This window comes from Aristolochia californica, unplaced genomic scaffold (assembly GCF_029961685.1).
Source record: "Aristolochia californica isolate CCGP_79_NKW_82.1479 unplaced genomic scaffold, dmAriCali1.0.hap1 SCAF_8, whole genome shotgun sequence".
Classification (NCBI taxonomy): domain Eukaryota; kingdom Viridiplantae; phylum Streptophyta; class Magnoliopsida; order Piperales; family Aristolochiaceae; genus Aristolochia; species Aristolochia californica.
Window position 1 is genome coordinate 18,833,094 of NW_027182279.1, and position 20,110 is coordinate 18,853,203.

Consider the following 20,110-nt stretch of genomic DNA (forward strand, 5'->3'; position numbering starts at 1 on the left):
GAAGTTTTATTGTAATTGGACTCTACTACCGTCCTTTATTATATATAGAGGTTCATGTACTCTAATTATAATAAGTTAATGAAGTCTATGAAGTATTTATCTTTTCCATAAATTCAACAATAACAAACTTTGTGTTTCATCATCGTCTATCCCCTGTTTGTTGTCAAGTTTTGTCTGCTATTTCCTCCATACCTGTTCCACAATTCTATCAGGAGGCTCTCAAACATCCAAGGTGGAAGGCAGCTATGGATGAAGAAATGAAACCCTTTTATGAAAATCAGACATGGACTATAGTCCCACTTCCATTAGATAAGAAACCTTTCAATTGCAAATGGGTGTTTACTGTGAAACACAATCTGGATGGGTTCATAGCTCAGTTGAAAGCTCGTCTTATTGCTAAAGGCTATATACAATGTTATGACATTAATTATGAAGAAACCTTCTCTCCAGTGGCCAAATTGAATTCGGTACATATGTTATTATCTCTGGCAGCTAACTCTTCCTGGTAGTATCAACTTGATGTAAAAAATGCTTTTCTTAATGGGGATATCATGGAGGAAATTTATATGCAGAAACCACCTGAGTATGTGGTTGAGGGGGAGTCCGTATGTCGATTACAAAAAATATCTTTATGGTCTGAAATAGTCGCCTTGTGCATGGTTTGAAAATTTTAACCAAGCACTCATATGGACCGGATTTCACTGATGCTCTCAAGAACACTCTGTATTTATTAAAGACACACCAAAGGGCAAGGTGTTTCTAGTTGTATATGTTGATGACATTATTATAACCGGCAGTGATCCCGAGGGCATCCAGAAGACAAAAGAATGGATATGTGCTGAATTCAAGACAAAGGATCTCGGACTGCTCAAATATTTTTTGGGCATTGAAGTACTACAATCCAGACATGGAATCATATTATATCAAAGGAAGTATGTCCTTGACCTACTGGAGGAGACCAGAATGCTGGGATGCAAACCAACAGAAACTCCCATGGACTCGAACACAAAATTAGGTGTAGGTACCGGAGAAGAGGTAGATGTCGGCAAATCTCAAAGATTGGTGGGAAGAGTCATTTACCTCTACGTAATGAGGTCAAATATTTCATATGCAATCAGTGTGGTAAGTCAATATATGCACAATCCACAACTCAACCATTGGCAAGCAGTAGAACGGATATTACGATATCTCAAAGGAGCACTAGGAAGAGGGCTTCTCTACAAAAATCATGGACACTTCAACATCGTAGGTTTTTCAGATGTAGACTAGGCTGGATCGCCGGATGATAGGAAATCTACTTCAGGATATTGTACGATGGTTGGAGGAAACTTGGTTAGATGGAGGAGCAAGAAACATAATGTAGTTGCATGATCTAGTGCAGAAGTAGAGTACATAGCCATGGCACACACAGTCAATGGACTCCTATGAATCAAATTTCTTCTTACTGAACTGGGATTTTACAAAGAAGCTCCTATGACCCTATATTGAGATAATCAGGCTGCAATACACATAACATCTAATCCAGTCTTCCATGAGAGAATAAATCATATAGAAATAGACTACCACTTCATACGAGAAAAATTCACTGCAGGCATCTTATCTCTTAAGCATGTATCTTCACAGAATTAGGTTTCAAACATTCTCACCAAACCAGTCACTCATAAAAATTTGTCCACCCTATACAACAAGTTAGGCATCTATGATGTTTTGTCACCCCCAGCTTGAGGGGGTGTTACAATGTGGGACCCACCATAGCTACACTAGCTGGTGCGATCCACCATGAGATCAAGAGATGTCAACAAGGGCCCTCATACAAGTTGGCTATTATGGTCCTGGGGTTAAGTACCTATGCCTTTCACTCCCAACGGGTCGCTCTTTTGGGTAGTATTGGATAGGTGCTTAACATTTAGTATCAGAGCAAGGGCTACATCCCGCGTTCGAGTCCCCACATGCGCAGGGTGACCGCACTCATCTGGCGTTGGGCAATAAGCGATTATGGGATCCTGACCCGGCTCTCGTTGCTGTGTTATTGCCGCCGTGGTCATCAGCTCAGGCGGGCGGGTTGTACTATTATTGTCCTAGGGTTAAGTACCTATGTTTTCGCTCCTAACAGGCCGATCTTTTGGGTAGTTTTGGCTAGGTGCTTAACATTGGCTCGAGCTAAGAGTAAGGAACATGAGCTGGAATTAAATGGAAGATTTGAGGATCAAGTGGGACCCCAAAGATACCACGAGCTGGTATCTCCATCAACATGAGCTGGATGATCATGTGGGACCCACAAAGATAAGACCACAAGCTGGCTATCTATCTTGTTTCGCATGCTTAAAGAAGAGTTAGAAGTTGAGTTAAATTAGTCTCTTAAATAGATAACGTAATATTATCATGATAGGCTTAACATAGAGAGTTCTTGTTGGAATGTAATTAGGAGTCCTAAGATTACTTGTACATGGACTTTATCACCTCCTCAACTATAAAAAGAGGTGATTGTAACTCAGAAATCAAGCAAGCAAGTCTCTTAGTTCTCTTCTCTCATGTGAAGCTCTCTCTCCAAACCTCTTCTATTTTTGCCTTCTTCTCTCTCAACCCAAGAATCTTTCTTGTTTTTCTCTTATTTCTTTCTCTCTCCCCTTGCTTAAGGTATTATTCATGGTGATGTAAATTAAACAAATATTTCCTGAAAAAATGTGCTAACATGGCCTTCTGGTTTTAGAAAGTAATTTGTTTTAGCATTAATTGCCTTACCTCAAAATTTTCCTAGTAACAATTTTTCAGCTTAAAAAGTGTTTCCTAGAAACATAAGGCAATAATAGTACCTGGAGACATATTCTTACTAGAAATACTTTTCAATGTCTCCTAAATAAAGGAACTAACAAGACCTTAGATTTATAGAAAGTAATTTGTTTCAGCAAAAACTATCTTACAACAAAATTTTCTAGGTAAGAATTTTTAGCTTGAATAGTGTTTCCAAGAAACATGAGACATTAATGGACCCTGGACACATATTTTTACTAGAAATACATTCCCGAAGTTTCCTAAAAAAGGCAGTAACAAGGCCTTAATGATGTAAAAAGTTATTTGTTTTAGAAAAAAATTTCCTTACACCAAAATTTTCTTGATAAGAATTATCAACAATAAAAGTGATTTCTAGAAAAAATGAGGCACTAATGGTCCACAGACATGTATTTTTACTAGAAATACCTTTCCAAAATTTCCTTAAAAAATGGCATTAACAAGGCTTTATAGTAGTAAAATGTCATTTTTTCTGGACAAAAAGCCTTATCACAAAATTTTCCTAGTAAGAATTTTCAGCATGAAATGTGTTTCATGGAAGTTTCATGGAAATATGAGGCACTGACAGTCCAAGGAGACTTATTTTTATTAGAAATAATTTTCCAATGTTTCCTAAAAAATACACTAACAAGGTCTTATAGTTGCATAAAGCAATTTTTTTGGCAAAAATTGCTTTACCAAAAAAGATTGTTGGTAAGAATTTTCTGTTAGTGTATCAATGCCCACCTCTCTCAAGTTACCATTAATGTAATGTATTCACTAGCCCCCAAGTATGAGGAGTGCCAATGTCGATAGTGAGTAATTAGTTAACGGTTCCAGCTTAGATGCTGATGAGGTCAAATTGTGATCGCAATGGTTACTTGTGAAGAACTGTAAAACGGATAGTAGGGTTCAGGGCGTCAGCCCCGACGGGGGTCTAAGAGGGCTGACCCCACGGTATGCACGTGTCACGATTGCATCACCAAGTACCAACGTGGAGGGCAGCTAGATGGCTTGCTCTACAAGCTTCCTAGATGGTGTGCTCTACAAGCTTCCTAGATGGCTTGCTCTACAAGCTTCCTAGATGGCTTGCTCTACAAGCTTCCTTCATGAAAAACACTTATAAATAGAGGTGTTCTTCAGCAGCATTGGAATCCAGAAAATGAGAGCTATTCCTTCTTCATTACTCTGTTTTATTGTTTAGTTTCCTCTTGTAATTTCTGTTCAGTCCAGAAACCATTGAAGCTCTTCTAGAGCGTGTGGTGGGACGAAGTTTCTTATCGTATTTGTAATAGATCAGTGTTGGCTTTCTTCTTGATTGCTATTTAGATGTTCCTGGGCTGAGCTTACTTTGTTTTACATGGTATCAGAGATCTAGGGGACTCTTAACAACAATCATCTGTCGTAAAGCACAACATCATGACTGATCTTAAGCCTAGTAGCTCTACTGCTAGTTCTAGTTCTGTACTAGCAATAGGTATTCGTCCCCCAGCTTTCACAGAAGGCAAACTTGATGGCACAAGCTATCTCCTGTGGAAGTTCAAAATCACTACGATTTTGGACTCCTATGAACTTCTTGATATAGTTCTGGGAGTTGATGCTAAACCTGTTGTTGTCACCAATGGTGAAAAGATCACTCCTGCTAATCCTTAGCTCATCAAAGATTGGAGAAGGAAGAATGCTGATGCACTTTGTGCAATTGTCACAAGTATTCAAGATTCTGTCCTCACCCTGATTCAACATACTTCGAAGGCGAATGAAACATGGAACATACTGAAAAATCAGTATGAAACAAGGAACCAGACTCATATCCAAAATCTGGAAAATCAACTTGCTGCTGAAAGATTAAGTGAAGATGAGGCCGCAGAGTCTTTTATTACTAGGATGAAAAACCTACGTGATAAAATGGCTTCTGTTGGTATAGCCAAGTCAACAGAGGAACTTGCTTGAAGATGTATTCGAGTATTGCCGCAAAAATTTGACGGCCTCGTGACAGCACTCAATACACAAGTTCGTGATCCTCCGTTGACCTTTGAAGATTTCTCTGCCTTATTGATGGAGGAGGAGATGAGGCTAAAAGGCAGAGACAATCAGTCTGACTCTACCTTCACAGCAAAAGCAAAGGTTAGCAATGAAACAAAGAAGAAACCAAATAGTAAGAAGTTCTTTGGATCGTGTTATTACTATAACAAGAAGGGCCATGCTGTCAAAGATTGTAGAACACGAATCCACGATGAGAAGAACGACACGATGAAACAAAACTGGAAGAACAGAGAATCTGCAAATTCTGCAGAAATTGAGCTTCCTCTGTTCACTGTCACAGAGGAATCATGCTCTAGTGCTCATGTACAACAAAAGAGTACATGGGTGTTAGATTTTGGAGCTTCCTGACACATGACCAGCAAGAAAGAATTATACAATTCTTTAAATCCTCTACAACAACCAATGAACGTGGTGGTCGGAAATAATGCGAGATGTCCTGTAGAAGGGATAGGCACCATATCCATTAAGTCTGATGATGGAGAAAGTAAGAAGATAGCAGATGTTCTACTTGTTCCCCAAATCTCAAGAAACCTGTTGTCCGTAGCTGCAATTACAAACAAAGATTTGGAGGTACGGTTCAAGAAAAATGAATCTCTTATTCTTGATAAAAATGAGAACATAGTTGCAACAGGTATCCGCAGGGATAACCTTTATGAAATCAACTCACTTTCTGCTATTGTTGATGCCAAAAATAGTCAACTTTGGCATGAAAGATTCGGACACATTTCCTTTCATATGTTGAAGGAAATGCAGAAGAAAAATATGGTGACAGATTTGCCTTCAATTGATGTAATTGAAGAACCTTGTGAAGCTTGTATGCTGGGCAAGCAACAAAGAAAGTCATTCCCAAAGAGAGTCAAAACAAATCAAAGGCTCCTTAGAGTTGGTACATGCTGATCTCTGTGGGAAAATGACTACGATGGCGTTAGGAGGATCTTTCTACTTTATGCTGTTAGTCGACGATTACAATAGAAAGATGTGGGTGTACTTCCTTCGGGACAAGGCTGATGCTCTTGCAAAATTCAAGGTGTGGCATAAGCAAGTGACAAATGAGAACGCAGCAACTGTGAAGAAGTTTTGTACAGATCGTGGGGGGGAATTCTGTTCTGCTGAATTCTCTAGCTACTGTAATTCAGTTGGCATCAAACGCCAACTTACTGCTCCACATACACCAGAACAAAATGGTGTAGTTGAACGTCGAAATCGAACGGTGGTGGAAATGGCTCGGTGCATGATAACAGGTGTTGGGCTACCAGATATGTTCTGGGGAGAAGCAATAAATACAGCAGTATATGTCCTAAATCGATGCTCCACAAAAGCATTGAATGAAAAGACTCTAAATGAGGCTTACTCAGGTATGAAACCTTCTGTGTCTCATTTAAGAAAATTTGGGTGTGAGTGTTTTGTACATATTCCCAAAGAAAAAAGAAATAAATTAGATGACAAGAGCAAGAAATGTATCTTCTTGGGTTATAGTGAAGAGTCTAAAGCATATAGACTTTATGATGTAGAGGCCAAGAAGTTAGTCATAAGCCGAGACGTTGTGTTTAATGAGCGACCACTCTCAATGGAGGATAATGATCCTGCCATTTTGTCACCAACCGATGAAGTAACTCACCAAGTGCCTACTGAACAGCCAGTAAGTGATGAAGAAGATGTTTCTGTTAAAAAAGAACAACAAGCCAACCAAGTGCACCCCCATGGAAGCCACAACCAAAGTGGGTGCACCAGCTCTTTGATGACAGAACTCCAGAAGTTGAAGATAAAAGCCCTTGTCCTGATGGGCTTAGACGATCAAAGAGAATAGAGGAGCAGAACAAAGCAGGACAACAACTTTTGAACATGGCTTTGATGACTCAAATCATCGAGAAGGTAAAAGAACCAGTAAGTGTGGAGGAAGTCATGTCAGATCCAAAATGGAGAGCTGCAATGCAAACAGAGTATTATAGTATCATAAAGAATGATACTTGGGAGATTGTTGACAAACCTCCTAACCGAAAGATCGTTGGCAGCAAATGGATTTGGAAAACAAAGTACAAGGCTGACGGTACTCTTGAAAAATACAAAGCACGCCTTGTTGCTCAGGGATTCTCACAAATTGAAGGTTTTGATGTTGATGAGACCTTCGCTCCAACAGCAAAGATGACAACAATTCGGGAAGTTCTTGCATCTTCTGCTCATTACGGGTGGACGGTACATGAAATGGATGTAAAGTTTGCCTTTCTAAATGGGAAACTTGAGGAAGAAGTCTACGTGCCACAACCACAAGGCTTTGAACTACCAAATGCAGAGGAGAAGGTATGTAAATTAAAAAAGGCCTTGTATGGTGTAAAGCAGGCACCACGAGCCTGGTACAAACGTATCGACTCTTTCTTTTTGGAGGGCAGGTTCTGTAGAAGCAAATCTGAAGCAAACTTATATGTTCTTTGTGAACATGAGAAAAGAGTCATTGTAGTACTCTATGTAGATGACCTGGTAATCACTGGTGACCATGAAGACAACATTGTGAAGACTCGGGAATGGTTGAGCCAAGAGTTCGACATGACAGACTTGGGCTTTCTTCATTACTGTTTGGGAATTGAGGTATGACAAAAATCTTATCATATCTTTATTTCTCAGGAACGTTATGCTCGAGAACTATTATCTACTTTTGGCATGACCGAAAGTAATCCAGTAGTCACCCCAATGGAAGTGAATACCAAGCTGTCAATCAATGACTCCTCTGAAAAGGTTGACAACAAGCTCTATAGAAAATTAGTTGGAAGTTTAATCTTCCTTTGTAACACAAGACCTCACATTAGCTATGGTGTGGGAGTGCTCAATCATTTTTCTAACAATCCAAGAAAAACGCACTGGCAAGCTGAAATGCGAATCCTCAAATATCTCAAAGGTACTTTAACTTTTGGAGTATCTTACACAAGAGGAGATATTTTATTTGGATATTGTGACTCAGATTGGGCTAGAGATCTTGACAAGAGGAAATCCGTTACTGGCTACGGATTCTTGTTTGGAAGTGGTATCATCTCATGGGTTAGTAAGAAGCAACAAATAGTTGCACTGTCATCAATCGAAGTAGAGTATAAAGCTACTTGTGTAGCAGCCTGTGAAGTTGTGTGGCTACGACGCATCTTGACTGATATAGGTATTCCTTTGACTGAGTCAACTACCTTAAATTGTGACAGTCGAAGTTGCATAGCTATGGCGAAGAACCCAGTGTTCCATGCTAGAACTAAACACATAGAAATTCAGTATCACTATGTAAGAGAACTGATTGAAGAGGAGACCATATACATGGAGTACTGCCCTATAGAAGACAACCATGTAGACATTTTTACCAAAGCACTAGGGAGTGCTCAGATGAACAAGCATCTTCGTGGCTTGGGCGTTGGCCCAAGAACATAGTCCAACAGAGGTGAACATTGAGGGGGGGTGGGGGGTGTTAGCCCACCTCTCTCAAGTTACCGTTAATGTAATGTATTCACTGGCCCCCAAGTATGAGGAGCGCCAATGTCGATAGTGAGTAATTAGTTAACGGTTCCAACTTAGATGCTGATGAGGTCAAATTGTGACCGCAATTGTTACTTGTGAAGAAACTGTAAAACAGATAGTAGGGTTCGGGGCGTGAGCCCCGATGGGGGTCTGAGGGGGATGACCCCACTGTATGCACGTGTCACGATTGCATCACCAAGTGCCAACGTGGAGGACAGCTAGATGGCTTGTTCTACAAGCTTCCTAGATGCCTTGCTCTACAAGCTTCCTAGATGGTGTGCTCTACAAGTTTCCAACATGAAAAACACTTATAAATAGAGGTGTTCTTCAGCAGCATTGGAATCCAAAAAATGAAAGCTATTCCTTCTTCATTACTCTGTTTTATTGTTTAGTTTCTTCTTGTAATTTATGTTCAGTCCAGAAACCATTGAAGCTCTTCTAGAGCATATGGTGGGACGAAGTTTCTTATCGTATTTGTAATAGATTAGTGTTGGCTTTCTTCTTGATTGTTGTTTAGATGTTCCTGGGCTGAGCTTACTCTGTTTTACATTTTCTGGTAGAAAAGTGTTTCCAGAAAACATGAGGCACTAATGGTCCTTGGAGATGTATTTTTACTAGAAATACTTTTCCAAAATTTCTTGAAAAAAAAAATCTCTAACAAAACCTTATAGTTGTAGAAAATAATTTGTTTCAGGAAAGTTATCCAAGTAACAATTTTCTGCCTCAAAAGTGTTTTCTAGGAAACATGACACACTAATGGCTCATGGAGATGTATTTTTACCAGAAATACTTTTCCAACATTTCTTGAAAAAGAAATATCTAACAAAACCTTATAATTGTAGAAAATAATTTGTTTCAGGAAAGTTATCCAAGTAAGAATTTTCTGCCTCACAAGTTTTTTCTAGGAAACATGACACACTAATGGCTCATGGAGATGTATCTTTACAAGAAATACTTTCCCAATGTTTCATGAAAAAATGCACTAACAAGGTCATATAGTTGTAGAAAGTATTTTGTTTCAGCAAAATTTTTCTAGTAAGAATTTTCTGCTTGAAAAGTGTTTCCAGGAAACATGAGGCACTAATGGCCCCTGCAGATATATTTTTACTACAAATACATTTCTAGTGTTTCCAAAAAAAATCCACTAACAAGGCCTTATAGTTGTAGTAAGTAATTTGTTTCATAAAAAAAATATCTTTACCACAAAATTTGTCAGGTAAGAATTTTCAACTTGAAAAATATTTCTAGGAAACATGAGGCAATAATGGTCCCAAGGGTCATATTTTTCCAATCTTCCTAAGAAAATGCACTAACAAGGCCTTATAGTTGTAAAAAGTAATTTGTTTTAGCAAAAATTGTTTTCCCACAACAGTTTCTTGGTAAGAATTTTTAGCTAAAAACTTTTTGCCAAGAAACATGAGGCACTAATGGTCCCTCGAGACGTATTTTTACTAAAAATACTTTTTGAATATTTTCTGAAAAATTGCACTAACTAGGCATTGTGGTTGTAGAAAGTAATTTGTTTTCGCAAAAAAAGCCTTACATCAAAATTTTCCTTGTATGAATTTTCAGCTAGAAAAGTGATTCTAGGAAATATGAGGCACTAATGGTCCCTAGACATGAAATTTTACAAGAAATTCTTTTCCATCGTTTCCTGAAAAAAATGTACTAACAAGGCCTTGTAGTTGTTAAAAGTAATTTGTTTAAGCAAAAAATTCCTTAAAACAAAAATTTTCGACAAGAAAAGTTATTCATGAAAACTTGAGGCTTTAATGGTCTTGGACATGATTTTTTTTTTCTAGAAATAATTTTCCAGCTTTTTCTTAAAAATTCATTAAGAAGCCTTTATAGCAGTAAAAATTAATTTTTTTCAACAAAATTTGCCTTTTACAACATTTTCCTAGTAAGAATTTTCAGCTTGAAATGTGATGAAAATATGAGGCACTGATGGTCCATGGAGATGATTTTTTAGTAGAAATACTTTTCCAGCGTTTGCTAAAAAAATACACTAACAAGGTCTTATAATTGCAAAAAGCAATTTTTTTGGCAAAAATTGCTTTACCAAAAAAAGAATTTTGGTAAGAATTTTTGGTAGAAAATTTTTTCTAGAAAACATGAGGCACTAGTGGTCCTTGTAGACGTATTTTTACTAGAAATACTTTTCCAACATTTCCTACAAACAAATCACTAACAAAGCCTTATAGATATAGAACATAATTTGTTTCAGCAAAGTTTTCCAAGTGAGAATTTTCTGCCTGAAATGTGTTTTCCAGAAAATAAGATGCACTAATGGTCCATGTATACGTATTTTTACTAAAAATATTTTCCCAATGTTTCTAGAGAAAATGCACTAACATGGTCATATAGTTGTTGAAAAAAATTAGTTTCAACCAAAATTTTCTTGTTTGAATTTTCAGCTTGAAAAGTGCTTCCAGGAAACATGAGTCACTAATGGTCCCTGGGAATGTATTTTCACTATAAATAAATTTCTTAGGTTTCCAAAAAATGCACAAACAAGGCCTTATAGTTTAAGAAAGTAATTTATTACATAAAAAAAATCCTTACCACCAGAAATTCCATGGTAAGAATTTTCAACATGAAAAATGTTTCTTGGAAACATGAGGCAGCAATGGTCCCAAGGGTCATATTTTCACTAGTAATATTTTTCCAACATTCCTAAAAAAATCCAGTAACAAGGCCTTATAATTGTAGAAAGTAATTAGTTTCTAAAAAAACTACTTTACCATAATAATTTCCTGGTATTAATTTTTAGCTAAAAAAGTTTTTCAAGGAAACATGAAGCACTAATGGTCCCTTGAGACATATTTTTACTAAAAATACTTTTCAAAAATTTTCTAAAAAAATGAACTAACAAGGCATTGTGGTTGTAGAAAGTAATTTGTTTTCGAAAAAATCCTTTCAAAAATTCCCTGGTAAGAATTTTAAGCTAAAAAGGTGTTTTTAGGAATGTGGCACTAATGCTCCCTAGAAATTTAATTTTACAAGAAATAATTTTCCAATGTTTCCTAAAAAATATGAACTAACAAAGCCTTGTAGTTGTTAAAAGTTATTTATTTCTACAAAAATTGCCTTACAACAAAATTTTCATAATAAGAATTTTCAGCTTGAATAGAGTTTCTAGGCAACATGAGGCACTAATGGATTCTGGAGAAGTATTTTCACTAGAAATACATTTCCAAAGTTTCCTCAAAAAGGCAGTAACAAGGCCTTAATGATGTAAAAAGTAATTTCTTTTATAAAACATTTTGATACACCAAAATTTTCCAGGTAAGAATTTTAAACAAGAAATGTGATTCCTGGAAACATGAGGCACTAATGGTCCCTGGACACATATTCTAATTAGAAATACTTTTCCAATGTTTCTAGAAAAAAGGCATTAACAAGGCTTAAAAGTAGTAAAATATAAATTTTCCAGGAAAAATTGCCTTATTACAAAATTTCCCTCATAAATTTTTTCAATTTGAAAGGTTTTTCATGGAAATATGAGGCACTAACGGTCCATTGAGATGTATTTTCAGTAGAAATACTTTTCCAAAGTTTCCTAAAAAATACATAACAAGGCCTCAAAGTTGCAGAAAGAAATTTGTTCCAACAAAAAATGTATTACCAAAAAAGATTCTTGGTAAGAATTTTCAATTAGAAAAGTGTTTTCAGAAAACATGAAGCATTAATGGTCCTTGGAGATTTACTTTTACTGGAAATACTTTTCCAACGTTTCCTAAAAAAATCACTTTCAAAACCTCCTAGTTATAGAAAGAATTTGTTTCAACAATGTTTTCCAAGTAAGAATTTTCTACATGAAAAGTGTTTTCCATGAAACATGAGGTACTAATAGTTCATGGAGACGTACTTTTACAAGAAATACTTTCCCAACATTTCTTGAAAAAATGCACTAACAAGGTCATATAGTTGTAGAAAGTAATTTTGTTTAAGAAAAAAATTTCTAGTAAGAATTTTCATCTTGAAAAGTGTTTCCAGGAAATATGAGGCACTAATAGTCCCTGTAGACATATTTTTCCAAGAAATACATTTCCAGCATTTCCAAAACAAATGCACTTACAAGGCCTTATAGTTGTAGAAGGTAATTTGTTTCATAAAAAAATATCCTTACCACAAAATTTCCCTAATATTAATTTGCAACTTGAAAAATGTTTCTAGGAAACATGAGGCTGTAATGGTCTCAAGGGTCATATTTTTACTAGAAATATTTTTTCAACATTCCTAAAAAAATGCAATAACAAGGCCTTATAGTTGTAGGAAGTAAATTGTTTTAGAAAAAAAATGTTTTACCAAAATAGTTTCCTGGTAAGAATTATCAGCTAGAAAAGTTTTTCCAAAAAACATGGGGCACTAATGGTCCCTCTAGACAAATTTTTACTAAAAATAATTTTTGAACATTTTCTTAAAAAATACAAAAAAGAGGGCTTGTTGTTGTAGAAACTATTTTTTTTTCGCAAAAATTGCCTTACCTCGAATTTTCTTGGCAAGAATTTTCAGCTAGGAAAGTTTTTCTAGGGAATATGAGGCACTAATAGTCCCTAGGGAAGTAATTTTACTAGAAATACTAACACGGCCTTATAGTTGTTAAAAGTAATTTATTTCAGCAAAAGTTGCTTGTTGGAAGATAGGGCTCAAGATCACATGACCAAGGAAGGCCAACATATCTAAGAGTATTATAAGATGCGCCAAATGACCAAAGAAGGCCCACAAGATGGGCCCAAGCCCATAAGAAGTAAGACCCACAATGATTACCATGAGCTGGCATCCTTATCGCATCAATTGGAAGATGGCATCCTTATCACATCAATTGGAAGATCAAGGACTCAAAAAAGTATCTTTATCTAATGGTCACGTCCTACAAGAGTTTAGTTTGAGTTAGGTTTGTCTTTTATCTATATTGAGTTATTTAATTATGCTAGGACTTATCTTTAAGTGTTAGAGTTTGGGTGTAATTGAGACAATTAGTATTATTGTAATTGGACTCTACCACCTTTCTCTATTATAAATAGAGGTTCATGTACTTTGATTATAATAATTCCATGAATTTTTTTCTTTTCCATAAATTCAAAATGGTATCAGAGCAGGTACTATGAGTTGACTTGGTCAAGCCACTGAGATAATGAGATCCTTTTCTCTAAAACCTAAACCCTAAGTCTAGGTTCGTAGTTATTTTTTTGAGTCCCTACGTGCATAGTTTGCTTTGGGTTTTTTAAATTTATACGGAGTTTTGAATATTGGAAATTATATATTGACTGAAATATATTTGAGTCTACTTTCCAAAGAAAAATAATTTGTTCCAATTGAAGTTATCTACAGACAGATATATATATTTGAATGAGCGAAAGTCAGATTGCAAAAAGTTTCGAGGAGTAGCAGCAATCTTCAAATTTCGAGGTATTTTTTGCTATCAAGAACTAGACTTTATAAAGAAAAATATATATAAAAAAATATCTGTAAGTCTATTCATTTACGTATTCAACCAATTTTTTTATCTGAGCTACAAAGAGAAATCGATATTTGAAGCAGCAAAAGTCAGATTGAAAAAGAGCTTCGAGCGGCAATAGAAAGCCTCAACTTCCAAGGTATTTTATGCTATCAAGAAAGAGACTTTATATAGATAATTATATATGGAACGTAAGTATATTTTCTTACCTATTCAACCAATTCTCGGTATGATTTTTGTATAAGGAGATATTTATCTTGGAAGAGATAGTGGTCATTCTAGAAAAGCAAGAGAAACGGTACTTTGTTCGGCCAGTTGACAGAGACTGAAATATATCAGATTATTTATCTTCTGATAATTATATTTTATGAATTCATTGTACTTGGATGAAAGGTATATAAGTCTACTTTTAGAAGGAGAAAATTTCATGTCAATCTGATCTATATTTAAAGAAATATTCGCATTGGAAGAATCAAAGGTCATGTTGGTATTCTGTTGTAATGAAAAATCCAAATCTATGCCAATTGTTTTGTGACACTTTTTGAGTTGATATATTAGAAAAATATCTCACTTTTGCCTGGTTTGAGGGCTTATTTATATATCTCTGTTATTTGGGCTTATTGCTACATCTATGATATTTGGTTCAAGCTGGAATCACTGCCATTACCTCCTAGCTTGAGGGGGAGAAGTACAAGAAGTACAAGAAAGAGGTATTTTATTCCATATATTGTGGATGACATTATGTGATCAATATATTCAAGAAAATGGGAGCACAAAAGATGAAGCTTCTGCATCTAAGAAAAAATATTTATATCGGATTATGATTATTTCATGGGTCCTTCTACAAGGTTTATTATTTTGGTTCATGTTGTATGTGTTGGAAGATGGTCGTGTTATATTCACTTGCAACTATTATATCTCTTTGGGGACATTATTATTGAAGAAGAGGTGGCCTCATATCATCATTATTTTACCCCGTAAAAAATATCAAAATTATTTGTGGTTTGGAGTCCATGATAGAGGAACTTCATTTCCGTCAAAAAGATCAAAATTATTTGTCGTTGGGAGTCCATGATGTAGGAAAGTCATCCTTGTCAAAAATATCAAAATTATTTGTGGTTGGGAGTCCATGACGGAGGAACTTCATCTCCATCAAAAATATCAAAATTATTTGTGGTTGGAAGTCCATGATGGAGGAACTTCATCCTGTCAAAAATATCAAAATTATTTGTGGTTGGAAGTCAATGACGGAGGAACTTATTATTGCATCTATGTTATCCCCCCCCCCCCCCCCCTTTCTCTCGAATTGGCTAGTTGTGTCTCAAGGAAGAGAGCACCAGCGTGAGCGGAAGTATTGGAAGATTGGAAGACTGCCATTTTATACAAAAAGATCGTATCCATCATTTGCAACAAGCTGGGAGTTCTTGATGTTCTCTCACCCTCAACTTGAATGGGAGTGTTGGAAGATAGGGCACAAGACCACACGACCAAGAAAGGCCCACGTATCTAAGAGTATTATAAGATGGGTCAAACGACCAAAGAAGGCCAACAAGATGGGCCCAAGCCCATAAGAAGTAGGAACCACAATGATTACCATGAGCTGGCATCCTTTTCACATTAGTTGGAAGATTAAGAAGGATTCAAGAAAGTCTCTTTATCTAATTGCCACGCCCTACAAGAGTTTTGGTTTGAGTTAGGTTTGCTTTTAACTATATTGAGTTATTTAATTATGCTAGAACTTGTCTTTAAGTGTTAGAGTTTGGGTATAATTGGGAGAAAGGTAGTTTTATTGTAATTAGACTCTACTACCTTCCTCTATTATAAATAGAGGTTCATGTACTTTGATTATAATAAGTCAATGAAGTTTTTATCTTTTCCATAAATTCAACATTGCCTTACAACAAAATTTTCCTAGTAAGATTTTTCAGCTTGACAAGTGTTTCCAGAAAACATGAGGCAATAATGCCCCCTGGAGATGCATTTTTACTAGAAATACGTTTTCAAAGTTTCCTAAAAAGGCACAAGGCCTTAATGATGTAAAAAGTTATTTTTTTATGAAAAAATTGCCTTACACCAAAATTTTGCAGGTAAGAATTTTCAAAAGTGATTCCTGGAAACATGAGGCACTAATGGTCCCTGGACACGTATTTTTACTAGAAATAATTTTCCAATGTTTATTGAAAAAAGGCATTAACATGGCCTTATAGTAGTAAAATGTAATTTTTTTCAGCAAAAAATGCCTTATCACAAAATTTTCATGGTAAGAATTATTTAGCTTGAAAAGTGTTTCATGGAAATATGAGGCACTCACGGTCCATGGAGATGTATTTTTAGAAAAAATACATTTTGATCATTTATTTAAAAAATGCACTAAAAATTCCTTATAGTTGCATAAATTAATTTGTTTCAGCAAAAAATGCTTAACCAAATATGATCCCTGGAGAGAATTTTCAGGTTGAAAAGTGTTTCCAAAAAATATCAGGTACTAATGGTCCTTGCAAACATATTTTTACTAAAAATACTTTTCCAACATTTCCTGAGAAAAAAAATCACTAACAAAACCATATAGTTATAGAAAGTAATTTATTTTAGCAAAGTTTTCCTAGAAAGAATTTTCTTCCAGAAAAGTATTTTTTTGGAAACATGAGTAACTTATGGTCCATGGAGACGTATTTTTACTAAAAATAGTTTGCCAGTGTTTCCAGAAAAAAATGCACTAATAGGTCATTTAGTTTTAGAAAATAATTTGTTTCAACAAAGTTTTTCTTGTAAGAATTTTCGGCTTGAAAAGTGTTTCCAGGAAACATGAGGCACTAATGGTGTTTGGAGACGTATTTTTACTAAAAATATATTTCCAGCATGTCCAAAAAAATTCCCTAATAAGGCCTTATAGTTGTATAAAGTAATTTGTTTTATAAAAAAATATCCTTACCACAAAATTTCCCTGGTAATAATTTTCAACAAGAAAATTTTTTCTAGGAAACATGAGGCAGTAATGGTCCCAACAATCGTATTTTTACTTGACATACCTTTCCAACGTTTCCTTAAAAATGCATTAACATGGCCTTATAATTGTAGAAAGTAAATTGTTTTAGCAAAAATTGCTTTACCACAATAGTTTACTGGTAAGAATTTTTAGCAAGAAAATTTTTTTCCAGGAAACATGATCACAACATATTTATACTAAAAATAATTTTCAAATATTTCTTTTAAAAAATTCACTAATAAGGCCATATCGTTGTAGAAAGTAATTTGTTTTATCAAAAATTGACTTTCCTCAAAATTTTCTTGATAACAATTTTCCATTTCAAAAGTGTTTCTTGGAAACATAAGGCACTAATTGTGCTTGGAGACGTATTTTTACTAGAAATACTTTTCTAATGTCTCCTCAATAAAGGCACAAAAAGGACCTTATAGTTGTAGAAAGTAATTTGTTTCATCAAAAATTGCCTTACAACAAAATTTTCCAGGTAAGAATTTTACTCTTGAATAGCTTTTCCCAGAAACATGAGGCACTAATGGACCATGGAGCCATATTTTTACAAGAAATAAATTTCCAAAGTTTCCTAGAAAAAGGCAATAACAAGGCCTTAATGATGTAAAAAGTTATTTGTTTCTGATAAAATTTCCTTACACCAAAATTTGGTTGTAATAATTTTCAAAGTGAAAAGTGATTCTTGGAATCATGAGGCACTAATGGTCCCTGGATATGTATTTTTACTAGAAATACGTTTTCAATTTTACTGAAAAAAGGCATTAACAAGGCTTTATAGTAGTAAAACGTAATTTTTTCTGCAAAAATTGCCTTTTTACAAAATTTTCTTGGTAAGAATTTTCAACTTGAAAAGTGTTCCATAGAAATGTGAGGCACTGAAGGTTCATGGAGACATATTTTTTTTAGAAATACTTTCCAACGGCTCCTAAACAAATACACTAACGAGGCCATATTGTTGCGAGAAGCAATTTTTTTGACAAAAAATGATTTACCAAAAAGGATTCTTGGAAAGAATTTTCAGGTAGAAAAGTGTTTCCAGAAAACATGAAGCATTGTGGACCTTGGAGACATATTTTTTCTAGAAATACTTTTCCAACGTTTCTTTAAAAAAAACTAACAAATCCTTATAGTTATAGAAAATAATTTGTTTTAGCAAAGTTTTCCAAGTAGGAATTTTTCTGCCTAAAATTTTTTTTCCCGAAAACAAGAGGCACTATTGGTAGATGGAGATGTATTCTTACAAGAAATACTTTCACAAAGTTTCCTGAAAAAATGTACTAACAAGGTCATATAGTTGTAGAAAGTAATTTGTTTCAGCAAAAATTTTCTAGTAAAAATTTTCAACTTGAAAAACTGTTTCCAGGAGATATGAGGCATGAATGGCTCCTAGAGATGTATTTTTACTTGAACAACATTTCCAGCTTTTCCAAAAAAATGCACTACCAAGGCCTTATAGTTGTAGAAAGTAATTTGTTTCATAAAAAATATCCTTACCAAAAAAATTCCCAGGTAAGAATTTTCAACTTGAAAAACGTTTCTAGGAAACATGATGCATTAATGGTCCCAAAGGTCATATTTTTATTCAATTTAATTTTCCAACGTTCCTAAATAAATGCACTAACAAGGCGATATAGTTGTAGAAAGTAATTTGTTTCAACAAAAAAAATTTTACCACAATAGTTTTCTGGTAAGAATTTTCAGCTAGAAATTTTTTTGAAGGAAACATGAGGTCCCTCGAGAGGTATTTTTACTAAAAATACTTTTCGAAAAATTTCTGAAAAAATGCACTAACAAGTCCTTGTTGTTGAGGGGGATATAGGATGACATTTATATGCATCAACCACCTCGGTAAGTGGTTAAGGGGGAGTCCGTACGTCGACTACAAAAATCTCTTTATGGTCTCAAACCATGCACGAGGTGACCGTTTGGGACCATAACGATATTTTTGTAGTCAACATACGGACTCCCCATCAACCACATACCCAGGTGGTTGCTGCATATATATGTCCTCCTTTATATCCCATTCAGACCATTTTTTTGCATTAAGTTGATAGACTTGCCAGGAAGAGTTAGCCGCGAGAGATAAAAACAAACATACCTAGTATAATTTAGCCACTGGAGACAAGGTTTCTTCATAATCAATGCCATTACATCATGTATAGCCTTTAGCAACAAGGCAATCTTTTAACCGAGCCAAAAACCCATCCGGATTGTGTTTCACAGTAAATACCTATTTGCAACCGACGAGTTTCTTATATGAAGGAAGGGGGACTAAAGCCCATGTCTGATTTTCATAAAGGGCCTACATTTCTTCATCCATAGCCGCCTTCCACCGTGGATGTTAGAGAGCCTCATGATAGGACTGTGGTACAAGTACGGAGGAAATAACCAATAGAAATTGACAACAAATAGGGGATAAATGATGATGAGACACAAAATTTGTTATTGGATGAGAAGTAGGCATGGTGCAGCTCTTTCCTAACTGCAATAGGACGAGTATCATATTTTGGGCCAAAATTAATCGAAGAAAATGGACTTACCTCGGTAGGATCTAACAACTCAGCAGGTGTGGTGTCAGCCAGTGTTTCTGGGGGCTAAGTAGTTTCTGCAACATGGGGCACAACCAATCGAGGAGAACCTGGTACTAAAGATAAACCTGGAGGAGCATTATCAGAATAATATAGAGATTCTTCAAAAACAATGACATCCCTAGACACAAGTAAACGCTGAAGAGAGGTATTATAGCAAATATAACACTTTTGTGTGTGAGAGTATCCTAAGAAGATACACTTCACAAATTTGGCATCAATTTTACTATGTTTATCAGAGAAAATATGGACAAAACATTGATAGCCGAAGACTCTGAAGGGCAGTGAAAAAGGATCATCATCAGGTAATAATAGAGAGTAAGGAGATTTTTTACCAAGAATGGAAGAGGGTAACCGGTTTATAAGAAAACATGCGGTAAGAACTGCATGAGGCCAATAAAAGTATGGAACTTGCATAACATATAGTAAACTATGAGCTACCTCAAGAATATGACGGCTCTTCCGTTCGGCTACACCATTTTGTTGAGGGGTGTAGGCCATTTTCTTGATAAAACGAGTCAAGATCTTTGGATGTGTCTTCTTTGGCATTATCTGACCGAAGGACTTTAATTTTCTGCCCAAACTGAGTGAGTACCATTGCATCAAAAGATTAAAATATCAATGGTATTTCAGAATGTTCTTTAAACAAAAATAACAAAGTGGTATGAGTGAAGTCATCAATGAATGTAATAAAATATTTCATTTGAGAAATGTTGGAGACACTCAAGGGTCCCCATACATCAGTATGAATTAACGAAAAGG

The 20,110-nt window shown here is 35.4% G+C and overlaps 1 protein-coding gene across 1 annotated transcript; it reads left to right on the plus strand.

The window, feature by feature from the left end:
* The first annotated feature begins 245 nt into the window (after positions 1-245).
* LOC137938335 (uncharacterized mitochondrial protein AtMg00810-like) lies at positions 246-1,269 on the plus strand. The gene is made up of 2 exons (XM_068783314.1): positions 246-414; positions 737-1,269. Exons 1-2 carry the CDS (start codon positions 246-248, stop codon positions 1,267-1,269), a joined length of 702 nt encoding a protein of 233 aa, XP_068639415.1.
* The last annotated feature ends 18,841 nt before the right edge of the window (positions 1,270-20,110 follow it).